The sequence below is a fragment of the Haemaphysalis longicornis genome, unplaced genomic scaffold, assembly GCF_048455015.1.
Source record: "Haemaphysalis longicornis isolate Haplotype H1 unplaced genomic scaffold, Haemaphysalis longicornis Haplotype H1 scaffold_6, whole genome shotgun sequence".
In the NCBI taxonomy this organism is placed as follows: Eukaryota; Metazoa; Arthropoda; class Arachnida; order Ixodida; family Ixodidae; genus Haemaphysalis; species Haemaphysalis longicornis.
In genome coordinates, this window is record NW_027526407.1 from 44079732 (window position 1) to 44092279 (window position 12548).

Below are 12548 nucleotides of genomic sequence, written 5' to 3' on the forward strand. Positions count from 1 at the left end.
TAGGCACTTCAATCCGGCCTTCTCCGGGGAGTGCCCACACTGTGATCATCCGTTTGCGGATACTTTCCACATGGTGTGGGCATGCCCATCCAACCCGGCGGTCTCCCCAATCACGTCCCCTTCCCCCCCTACCCGTGAGAGCTGGGAGGCTGCCCTGCTCGGCTGCTCAACCTTGGAGGGCCAAAGAGCCCTCGTGGCCAGGGCGCGCGCCGCCGCGGAAGCCACAGGGGTCCCGGACTAGGGACTCCTCCTATAGTTTGTGCAGGGTCGGCCCTTAAGGCCGCCTCTATCTCTCACTTGTATATAGTCTTAATAAATGTTTTTCACCACCACCGATGTGTGCACTTTTAAACTTTTGCACGTGAAATGTACGGCCTTTGCCGCACGTAACACATTGCTCCTGGCAAAAAAATATTGCAAATCGTGGTGCTGGAAAAAAGATTGGCCCTTGCGGGTTATTTGTTTCTTCCCTCAACTTTTGTCTTTTCTTACTCCAGTTCTCAGCAGTACACCGGGCACTACGATATATTTTGTTGGCTCAGTCGTTCGTTGTGTGTCCTCGAAAAGCGAGGCGTTGAGAACCAGTTCCAGTGCCAAAATTACGAGCATTTATTTAAAATAATAATCTAGCATGAATGAATTCGTAGGTTAAGATTACAGTAAACTGAAGTAAAACTAGTCGCATGTGCGAATAATATCGCTGATTCTTTTTTCGGGATCAAGAGAACATTTCAACCGAAGGAGGTAATGTGGTGCAGTCTTTTAGCCGAATGTCTGAGCCGGTAATTAACTCTATATTTATGCCACACCAAACACTACTTTCGAGGAACAATTTAGTATGCTTTCTTTCTTTGAATGCGGATGCAATATGCTATAATACATACAACAAAAAGAGAGAGAGAGAGAGGTTTTATTTGGGCAGGAAAACCCTAGGTGACGTGGGGGAATTGGAGTACAAGGTAGGGTACATGTTAGGGTAGGGTACCACTTAGGTACAAGTACCAGTTAGGTAGGGTACAAGTACGAGGTAGGGTACAGGTAGGGTACCGGGATACGAGGTACAAGTTTGCGGCCTGGGACATCTTGAAGCTCTGTTGGAATTCTAGGAGTGAAAATGGTGGGGCCATTGAGAAGGCGAGCTCGGTCGTGTGGGGTTAACAGAGCAGACCCACTGCTCTAAACTGCTTGCCCTGAGCTGCTTTATAAGGTGTAGTGTGCAGTAAGAGACAGCGTGCAGAAGTCCGATGTATGAGGGTCGAGGTAGAAGATATGCAGGTAGGAAGATATATATTCAAATAGAAGATATCACAGTTCAAAATCGGAAACGAAATGGAATTGGGCTGGCCACGTAGTGAGATGTAACAACCGGTGGACTACCAGGATAAGAAAGTGGCAACCGGGGGACGGGTCTAAAAGGAGGGTAAGGCCAATAAATAGATGGACAGACGCGAAATAATAAAATTCGGAGGCAAGGAATGGGTTCCGGATGCGCAGAAGAGAAGTGGGAGGAGGTCAATGGGAGAGGTCAACGTCCTGCAGTGAACCCAAATCTGCTGATGACGATGATTATGTTGATGATGATGACTGATTATGGCAGATTCGAGACTGAGATTCCCAGAACGGAGTTCGAATGCAGATTGGAGTTGTCACATAGCCACTCAAGAGGATACGCCAATGCCGGTGACAGCTTCCATTGGTGGCAGGAGCGGAAATCACAATCGAAGACATGCGGAACAGACAAGTGACTTAACAACTACTCTTCTTATACGCTACCCAGAACACTGCTTTTAAAGCAGACTTAAGTGAACGTACGTGTTTTGAAGGGCACAGCACCATGGCTTCTTCTGGGGACACATTAAAGCTACATGGCGTGTGTGTCCTACTGGTTGCAGGAAGTTACCAAATACACATTCGGGGCTTGGTAGTACGAAGATACGAATAATTGTCGGAATGCTTCCATGCCCCCTGAAAGCGATTGAACCATGAAGATGACACCGGCCGGCACAGGCATGTAGACCCTGTCAGGTAGATTTACCCGTGAAAATGGCAACTGCCCACCTAGGCTTATGCCCAATGCCCCAACTCTCAAATCCATAAAACCGCATTCAAATCCTGTGAGAATACTTAAGTGGTAACATTTCCTTTTCTATTGTCTTGTATTTTATGTTCCCCACCACTTTGAAACAAGCTATCAGGTTATAACTACTTCTTAATAACTTACCAAAATGTGGCTGACGATTGCGCGACGCAGAAAGTGCGTTTCCCGAATACCACGGGTAACATTTATCGAAACGCATTTTTTCCATTTTTTCAGCGTGTATACTTCTGTGAGTACACTTGTAAAACATCTGCTAAGGTCATCGAAAGAGAAAGTACCGCCGTCGTTCAATTAAAGCGGCGTAAACACCTTTTTATTTATGCGAAGAAGACATTGCCACTGAATAGTTGGGCCCCTGGTGACAGCTCTGTACCGATGTCCCCATTAGGAACGCAATGAGGCACAGACTAGAGCTCTAGTTCAAATGACCTAAAATAAAAAGATATCAACGGGGAGCTACGCACTGAATGGGCTACCACATGCTTTGAGGAGCGCTGTAGTGTAGAGATATGGATAATGTACAGTACCTTGGGATCCCAAATCTCGGATCGCGGCGTTTCCGTGTTTCGTCTGTATCAAGACGCTGGGATGTAGCTTTCGTTTTAGGGCGCAGCCTTTGCTCCCGGTACCTGGGTTTCGCGGCGGCGGTGATGGCGTCCATCGTGACCCGCGTAACCGAGTGAACGAAGAGTTCTAGAATGGTGGCGACATTACCACAGGCTTTTATTGCGAAAACAATAAAGGGGCCTTTGAGCACAAAAGCTGCCTTCTAAAGTATGTGGCATGGAAACGCCCTCACAATGGCCGACTTTGAAAAGATATAAAACTAAAGCAATTCACTTCAAAATTAATGAGGAAACGTTGAGTCTGGATGCAAATCAAACCATGAGCCCGGGAATTACGAGCACGGAGTTACGACGCCACAACGGGTATATGGCTTCAGTAGAGCAAAGGTGGACTTAGTGAACGCGCTGTGGCCCTCAACTTATAAAACTTATAAAACGTCGACAACGGTTTCCGCAGCTTGGCGTACAACTACTTTTACTTTTCTTGGTACGCCATTAGGCTTTGACATGACAATTTGGTTATCCGATGACAGCTGTAGTTGGGAGTTCGAGCGGATTAAACCACTGCAATTTGGTTGTGAGCTGACACAAACGGCCAAAATTATTTTACAACCTAGACACCCCGATTCCCTAGCCCCTCTCTTTCGACAAAAGTTCGTCTCTCTTTTTCTCTCCCTCTTACTCAGCGGTATTGGCGAGTGGCAATGACAGTTGCCCTGAGGGGAGCATGGCCGATTGATTAGTTCCCATTGGCTGTGACCTCGGCATACGCATCGAAGAAGCGCTCATCGGCGTAAAACTGTACATTAATGCTTTCACATTCGGAGCTCATAGGCATTGACAAGGTGATAATTTGGAGTTTGCTTTTTGCCATTTGGCACCTTGGCGGTGTGTCACGGTACCTACGACTGGAACAGGAAAGAAAAAAGGTCGTGGAGCGGGAATAGCGTTCTGCCCTGCTTTTGAGTACTTGTGATTCTTGTTGTTAAAGAGTACTTGTTGTTAAAGAAATATTTCGCGGCAAGAAGTCAAGTCAGAAGTAACGTTACGGATTAGTTGCCGACGACAAGCCCTTTTAGCGCAGCTGCGCTCATTGCTTTTCCACACCATGAGTTGTTCTGCAGCCATTCTTTCACCTCTTTCACGACCTTAATCTAGTTTCGGTGATTATGGGGTATAACGCGCCCCCGCTACACACGCGATGAAGCGCGCCGTAGGGGAGGTCTCCGGATTATTTTGACCATCTGGAGATCTTTAACGTGCGCCGAAATCTCGAACAAACAGGAGTTTTCGCTTTCCACCTCCACCAGGAAAGCGGCCGCCTTAATCTAGTGTCGACGTTGTTGTTGAACACATACCCTTTACTGTAAACGTTGACTCTCAACGATTGTCAAGCGACTTCTGTTTGCATGGAAGGGTTCAGAAGCACTCCATTTCAGCAAATCTGTTTATTTTTCATCTCCGAAAGACACATTTTGAACAGACATCGATAAAACACCAGAACTCTCATTTCAACGTATGTTAGTATTCAGCAAGAATAATATTGCGTTAACTATCCCGACGACGGTAGCCGTAGGCTAGTTAACAGTCCTCCGAACTAGCAATGATGCCGTTCCAGAACCGATCAGAAACTTTCTCAACATACAGGCGGGCTTTTATAAAGCGTCAACAGTATGAGTAATATCACATTTCTGCCCGCATATTTTCTTCACAATTTTACAATGAGCGCAGCTCCAGAGATCTCATGTAGATAACTGAAACAAGGTTCTTTGGGACTGATAAGAAAAGTAAGGCATAACTATCCCCTTGCGGCCTTTTACTCCTTTATACGTTTACTCCTTTTTACTCTTTTTTTTACTTTTTAATACTCTTTTTTACTCCGTAACCCTTCTCTATCTGAGTGACCACTACATTTCTAAAGCCTGCGAAGCAGTGCAGTTTCCCACCTCTGGATGCCTTTTCAACGAGGACTCCTGAGTGCCACTGGACTAAGCTAATACGGCACTGGTTTTGGATGGCACGACGCTCGGTTCGTCATAGTTAAAACTGGCCACAAACTGGTCAGCAGTCTCAGTCATGGGGTATCACATTGATGTCGGACATCTAGAACATGGAAACAATTGTGACATCATGAAGGCCAGCACCCGTGGTGGCTGTTGTCCTTCTCTCAGATGGGACACGGCTGGAGATAAACAGGCTGACAACCGGACGGCTGGTTCTGTATTCATTATTGAAGCCACTGACTTCGTCACACAAGGAGCAACTATGCTGCTTGTCCTGGTAGTTGTCCTTCTCTTTGAAGTTGCCCACGTTGTTATCTAGATTCAGGGAATCCCACAAGGAACGGCAATGTTTGCGATCCTGGTAGCTGTCCTTCACCTTGTTCTTGCTGTGAGCACTTGAGGGTGTCTTTTAGGCATGACATTGTGTTGTGCCATTGGAGAGTGCGTTTGTTCAGGCGAAGACCTGACGGAAACTTCGGACGTTCCATCTCTTCTAGGGTCTCAGCATGTTCCTTCCAACAGGTCTCGAGAAGACAGCGCCTGAGGCAGTTATCCTTTGTACTCGCATCGCGCGTACGATGGTTAGTTGGGATGCAGTTCTCTGTCGGAAGGTGGCTCGGACTGTGGACACCGAGGCACGTTCTCGTCACGGGCGCTATGCTGAACCAGCGCTGAGTCACTGAGAGTCCGACGGTGCTTCTCGGTGTCGGTGTTCACCGCCAAGTTGGAGACGAGCACGAAGGGGGCGTCCGCGATGCCCGCCGGCCGGTTCGGCTTAGCCAGCTTCCCGGTCCGCGGACCCACGCGGTGCTGGGGCTGTCCCGGGAGAGGCACAGGGAGCGTGTCGCTCTGCGAGCCGCTGGACGCCGTCGAAAGGAGGCTCGTTCCGTTCGCCAGCCGAAGGAGGCGAAGGCGGAATGACGATGAACAGGCGGGAACCACGGGCCTGCAAGCAGGGCAGACGGGAAACATAACAGCGCTCCCGCGCGCCCGGTATTGGGAAACTTAGCACTCGATTGCACACGTTTCGCAGACTTTTAGGTGCGGAGTACCTTAGTACCGCACAATGTCCGTCCGCGACCGTGCGATAGCATTTACAATAGCAAAAAATTACACAGGCACAGGCAGGATTCGAGCCTGTGTCTGGTATACCAGACAGAGTTAGCGTCAGTAGTCCTACCTAGCGTCACTAAATAAAGGCTTTTAGAGTATCGGCACTCTTTTCTGTCGCTGTTATGAGCCGCCAGGATTTTCATTGGTCGGTCGGCACCACGTGATATTTGTTTACATATGGGCGTAGCCATTTTGTTTCTGGGCGCATCTCCTCTCTTGCTCTCTGCTGCGCGGACCCTAGAGTGGGCGGCCGAACTCTGCCCGTCACAACCGGCGGCGGTTTCGTCGGGAGACATGGCCACACTGCAAGCCAGAAACAAAATGGCCCCCAGACGCTTCCGGGAGTGCCAAGTGGTGGTACCCTTAAGCGTAGCTTATTTAGTGGTGCTAGTCTTACCCATTGGGCTACTACCGTGAGTTAGTACCCGAGAATCAAACGGCTTACTCCCTCGCCTGTAACGGTGCGGAGTACCTTAGGACCTCCCAATGTCCGTCCGCGTCCATCCGTGCGCCCACCACCATCAAGCGAAAATCAAGCGAAATTCGATTTGAGCCGTGAGTTGCAGTTTCATTTAGAGAATAATCAAAGTGCAACTCACGGCTCAAATCGAATGACGGTCGGGGCGCAAATCGGGTGTCTCTCGGGGCGCAACTTGGATTTCATTTCGAGTCCCCGTACTCCGCACCCTCGCCATCACCCGCGGAGTGGAAATGCTGCCATTTTTTACTGGTTCGTCACTTGTTAGCATACTGTTCCATGGTACTATGATTTAACCAGCTCCACGTTATGTTCTCAGTTGCTGAAAAGGCACTTCTCACGCGAAAAACGGTACTTTGAAGGACACACAAAAACGTCTAACGTTGATTCGAACACCTCTCAAATGTTGACTCCAAGTAATTAGATGAGCCCCATAGTTTCGTTTGTATCATCTCGTAAAATAAACCCCGGTGGATGCCATTCACGAACACATTAAAAACGCGTGCTAAAACGAAAGTTGTTGATGGAACGTCCGCCGGCATCATTCGTTGCGTGTACTCGTGCACGATTACGCTTCACGTCAACGCCAGCTCAAAAAACACAAAGCAATACAAGTTCACCAACTGGCCCCTAGTCCCGCGTGTGATATGGTTCAGTCCCTGCTTCCTTAAAGGGGCTCTGAAATATGTAGTAGACATTGTCTAAATAGCGTACCAGATTAAAATCTAGGGCACGTGGGCCATGTTATAGGCGTTCTGAGCTTCCAGGCAGGTTTACGGGCATTCTCAAACTAGAAGCGTGAGCTCGAAACTGCCCCTTCACTCGCACTAAATTTCCCCGTATCTTTTGCTGGTGTCGGATATGGAAATACACTGGAAAGTTCAAACGGCCCAATTTAGCCCATTGGGAGCATGTTCAACCCGGCCAACCTGTTCGGTAACAAGCAAGAATTCGATACTGAATCCGAAATGAAGGAACATTACAATTCTGAAGGCAGGTATAGAATTAAATCACATTTTAAACCAGTGTGACGTCACTGTGTTAGTTGCTGCGGCGCCCACGAGTGGCGCCTAATGATTTAGATTCTGCCGCCCGTTACAAGCAAACCACGGCTCTAGACTTCTGCTAAGCAGTAAAATAATGGATTTTGCGAAGTGATCTGGACCAAGCAGCAAAGAATAAGACGGAAAAATTCACTTCAGTGTCCCTTGAACTTACACGCTTGCAACCGACATCTCTATATCCCTTAAAAACAAGCCCCTGATTTGTGTGCTTTAAAAAGTCCATGAACACAAAACACTGTTTTGCACCAGTTTATTAGAAAGACTGTTTCGCAGCGATAACAATGACACCAATATTACCTCAAACTTCAAGAAATAATGGAGGTAAATGAGAAAACATACGGAACAGTGGCGACGCTCCAGCCCCTTTTCGGCGACGTCTCTATGACGTCACAAAATCTTTGTGTGATTGGCGGTTGCTGACCTAAGCCACCCCCAGGAAACATGGCAGGGTAGTTGTAATGGGACCTTTAGTTCCACTTAATTATATCACCCGAATGCTAACGCGCAGTTAACGCAATGATAACTGATTTTCGTGTTTAGTGCACTTGCCCGTATTACGTCACATCTGTCGTTATTACGTCATTAAATAGGGAAACTTGAAGTTTTTTTTTGAAAATCCTTACACCTTCTGTTAAAAAACGTCCTTCGTGGCTAGAATGGAGCTGAGTGAACAACCAAAAGGTAGTTATTTCAAAACGGACGAAGTACCAGCATGTCTTCACAGGTTCTATTTACTGGTGAGGCACTCATGCAGGTAACCATCTGATTTCGCCGTCACTGGTTACGTCGGGCTCCGCCGGATGGCGGTACCTGTCCGTGCTAAACACATGATGTGTGTCGGATGTTCCAAACTTTACCCCACCGAACGCAAAGCCATGCCTCGACTCCAATGTGAGTGCGATTAATAACATCTCTGTTGACACCACCGTTAAGAATCGGGTTGCAACTGAGCGGACGAGGCACGCCAGTGTTTTTTTCTTTTCGTTTTGCGGCGTGCAGGAGCAGTGGTACAGTGTAATTGAAGGTAGAGGTGTGCAGTTTCGGGGGGGACAACCAATAGAGAGGAGGGTCCCTTTTGCGATGAAAAAATTGGATGGAGCACAGGCGTTTCCCAGAGAACTCCTGTTGCAACCAGCACCACCCACAAGTTTCTTGATCAAACTAAACAGGTATTTAAGGAGTTTTATAGAAGTTTATATCATGAGAGACTATTTAGGGCCACAAATAAGGATTACTTTAACAAACAAGACTTCTGAAACCATGGTAAGCAGCGGCCGCCAGAGGCGCTGCTTACAACAGGAGTTCCTCTGCAGAAATTTTCATCGCAAAAGGAACCCCCCTAATCGGCCCCGGACGACACACACCTTTCTTCTAGTACACTGTAGCAGTGGTATAAACTGCGCCATGTCCGTGGCCGTTTCCAGTGTTGCCAAGCGAAGAAACTGACAGCTAAACTTTTTTCAGTGAATACAATATATAGCCTCGACATTTCTTCTGTATTACATGGAGGGGGAGCACTGGCGCGGCAGAGAGAGGAGGAGAAAAAGCAGCTCACTGGCCTTGCAGCTGGCGGCCACCCGGAAGTGGAGCGGCAGCTTCCGGCGCACGTGACGGGCATCAGGATCCGGCGGAAGCCGCCCCGGAAGCGCCTGCTCATGGCGGCATAGATGAAGGGGTTGACGCACGAGTTCAGGAAGGCGAGCAGGTTGATGCTGAGCATGGTGAAGAAGTAGTTCTCCTTCTCGAGGTAGTTGGTGCCGAACTGGGTCCACATGGACACCAGGAAGTAGGGCGTCCACGAAAGCGCGAACGCCCCGGCGACCACCATCACCATTTTGGCCACCTGCGAGAGCGTACACAGCTGTAGCATCGGGTTTCTTACAAAACATTAGCAGTGGCTTTGCTCAGCTATGCCAGGATATACGTAGCGCGAGCTCAGGTTCAGCTGGTTATTCTTATCTTTCCTAGTTGTCTAGGATTAGCTTGATTATCATGCTTACTGCTGCTTCAATGACACACACACGGTACACGCATTATGTGACACATGTACATTTATGAAGCGGCTCCGGCGCGGCGTCACCAATCTCACCAGAGGTAAGCTGATTCCACCACGCCGGTGTTGCTGCGATGCACGAGCAATCAGTTCCACACCCGGCCACCCCTCGCATGATCATCAAGTGGACCGGGCTGCCACGTGCGGAACGGAGGTCGGGGAAGACGCTGGGCGCGTGGGGTGTGTGAGAGACGTCGGGCAGCGAGCAACGTTCTGTGCGCCGTGTGACGTCAGTGCTCCTCGCGCATGCGCAGGACGGCTCTCCAGGAGCCACACGAGACTGCTCAACCTCGGCCAGTGTAGCTCACGCTACAATATACGCCTCGAGCGCTGCCTGTGGGGGCGCCACTGAAATTCCCCTAGCGGCAAGTTTCGAAAGGTGTCGCGGGAGTTGTGGCACGTTCACGACTGATATTTATCGTTTGTATGCGTTGGAAACATTTATGTGGAGCAGTCACTTGCATTCACGAGATTGTAAATGTTTCTGATGCGATATTAGTGCGGTATACATTCGGTTCGTATAAGCGCCAAGCGTGTGTCAGAGGCGAAACCGGCATATGCATGGCGCTGATTGTAATTCCACTGCTTGGAAATTTAGTAACAGTATCTCCGAAAGCAGTGTTTATTCAGATGGTCATGCTGTGGCTAAACACTAGGATGTAAATCGATTTTGCGTGCTTACATAATCTAGCGGAGCCCTCATACCTGACCGCGCCAGTTACGCTTTATACCTCAGGTATTGATCACTACCCTTGAGAAAGCCAGTCTGGCATAAATTTCACAAAAATTCTACGCAATCAGCGACATGAGCAACGCATAATTTCACGCGGGCATTAGCACACGACAAAAAATAAAATGCTTGGCCGCCTTGTCGCGAGGTGAGCGCTCGCAATCGATCATCTGCTAAATATATCTTCCGCGAGCAGCGCGGATACGGGCTCACAGAGTAATCCGCGTCTGCGACTAAACGATTCTTCGAAACATCATCATGTAACGCAGGGTGCCTGCAGTATCTAGAACAAAGTGGAATCATAGGGCTCAAATACCACCCTCTTCCAGCGACACCTAGATTTTATCGCTTGTGAACCGCCTACCCTGTATATGCATGCGCCCGCCGAGTGATCAGGTGTTCGTTGAACCCGAAAAACAAAAGGAAAGTGAATGCGCAGCTTGTGTGTGGGATTAATAAAACGTTCATTCCTTGGTTTCGCTCCGAATTTGTGCGCAACGATAGTTAAGTGCCCCCCCCCCCCCCTTCCATGTTTTGCGATATATGAGTGCATTTCGCATCTACTTGGTCTTGTGGGTGCTACCTTGCTTAAGTTTCGCAAACGTCTTTAGAATTTTCGAAGCTCCACTTGGTTTTCTTCATTTCGTACGAGCTGTTTTGTTTCTTTCAGACTTGCAAGTCGGAAAGAAACAGAGCAGCTCCAAGAAAACCAAGGAAGGAATGACACCACGAAAAAATAAATGATGTGCCATGGCACCCCGTTTATTTTTTCGTGGTTTCATTCTTTCCTCGGTCCTTGCTATAAGGCGTGAGTGGGCACATGTTGAACGAAGTACAGCCTTGAAATATACTAAACATTTTTGCGTGGCTTATATTCCCATAAATGCCACAAGTTGTTGTCAGGTATTGGGCAATCACATCTCCGAAACATATTTTTCTACGACTTAAGTATCCAAAACAAAGCTGCATTCATTGTCCGCGCTGCAAAATGAAGCCAACCTCCCACTGTGCCAGTATGAGGTCAGGTCTAAACGAGACGACTATAGAAATCACTTGTGCCTGACGTATTCGGAGGTTACAGTGGTGATATGCTGCTGCCATCGGCGACTCCCGTAAGAGCGGCGAAGAAGCGCACAGTACCATGTCCACGGATAGCTCTTGTCGCCGTTCGAGCAGTCTACCAGGGCGCAGCTGTTTTTTGACGTGCACTAAACGTACTTTTTGCTTACAGACATCACCATAACAAGTTGTTTAGGGCACGGTGAGGCAAAAAAAAAAGTGAAAGAGAACAAAAAAAACTGCATGAGCCCCTATCAGCCGCGCAACGGTCATCCCGCAAGAGCCGCGGAGAGGCGGCGGCAGGCGGCGCAGCGATAGCGAAGCTCGAGGCGTACACACTAAGAAGGAATCTGGCACTAGCGTCAATGCGGCTCACATCACGGCCGTCGGTGTCGTCATGAGCCACCGTTTTATTGGTCGTAAATTCAAACGCATTGCCGCATAAACGTTAACGAGAGTGCTTTGTTATATATGTTGAAAATGCACGCTACTTTAAAGCTAAGGGTAAAGGAAGTCAAGAGTGTTCCTCTTCATGAGAGTCTGTCGGAACGGTTGTCTTGGCATATCAATGCATAGTAAAGAAATAAACTGCAGAAGAGTTGCAAGCTGGGCGAGTTGGAAATGCATCTTGAATGAAACCAGGCGCAGTATTCCCCTATTCCCGTGTCGGCGCACGTACGTGGGACAAACTGGACGGTGCCTGAATGTGCGTTTACGTGAGCATCAGTTATCATTGAAAGGGGCAGCCTCGTCGCATTTGTCTTCTCACTGCAAGAAATGTGGCTGCACTCCGAATTTTTCTGAGACTGTCATTTTGTTCAAGCATAATCGCCAGATAACACGGGAAATCGTTGAGGCGTACCACATTAATGATAGGAAAGATAAGTGAGTTAGCCAAGCAAGTGTAATGCTTCATGCAAAATAGATCATGTATCTCAGGGGCTCGTGAGTTGATTTTGGCGCATGTTTGTTTTTCCTTTTTGGCATGGAATGTTTCATCTTGTTTGCGCAGTGTTCTGCGCTTTTTTGTTTGTTTTTTGGTGTTTGGGGGTGTGGTATCTTCTGCCTATATATTTCTTTTCTGCCTAATAAATTTTTCAGTTGTTAGAAGCGCTTGTCCTGTGTACTCCTTTCTGCGTCCTGTTACGTTTGCGCCTGGTTTCATTCAAGAAACATAGTAAAGAAAGCAACCCCCCAAACTCTTCAAAATCCAATTGTCATGTCAAGCCCAAGCCAGCACCACTCATCTTCCCATAACCCCCCCCCCCCCCCCCCCAACGCCGACATTGATTCCCAGGCCAAGTATCCTCTCTAGTGTACTTACTAAGCAACTCTATGAGCTGTACATGCATAGTAGGCTGTAGGTTTGGGCGTGTTGGTAATC

The 12548-nt window shown here is 48.2% G+C and overlaps 1 protein-coding gene across 1 annotated transcript in view; it reads right to left on the reverse strand.

The window, feature by feature from the left end:
- Window positions 1-4168: 4168 nt before the first annotated feature.
- LOC144141517 (galanin receptor type 1-like) overlaps window positions 4169-12548 on the reverse strand; it is a 190732-nt gene continuing 182352 nt past the window's right edge. Inside the window, exons 4-5 of the mRNA XM_077673065.1 lie at window positions 8878-9165; window positions 4169-5613 (exon numbers count right to left, since the gene is read on the reverse strand). Of these exons, the coding sequence (XP_077529191.1) occupies window positions 5443-5613; window positions 8878-9165 (459 nt within the window). The 3' untranslated portion in view covers window positions 4169-5442. The remainder of the gene's footprint in view (window positions 5614-8877; window positions 9166-12548) is intronic.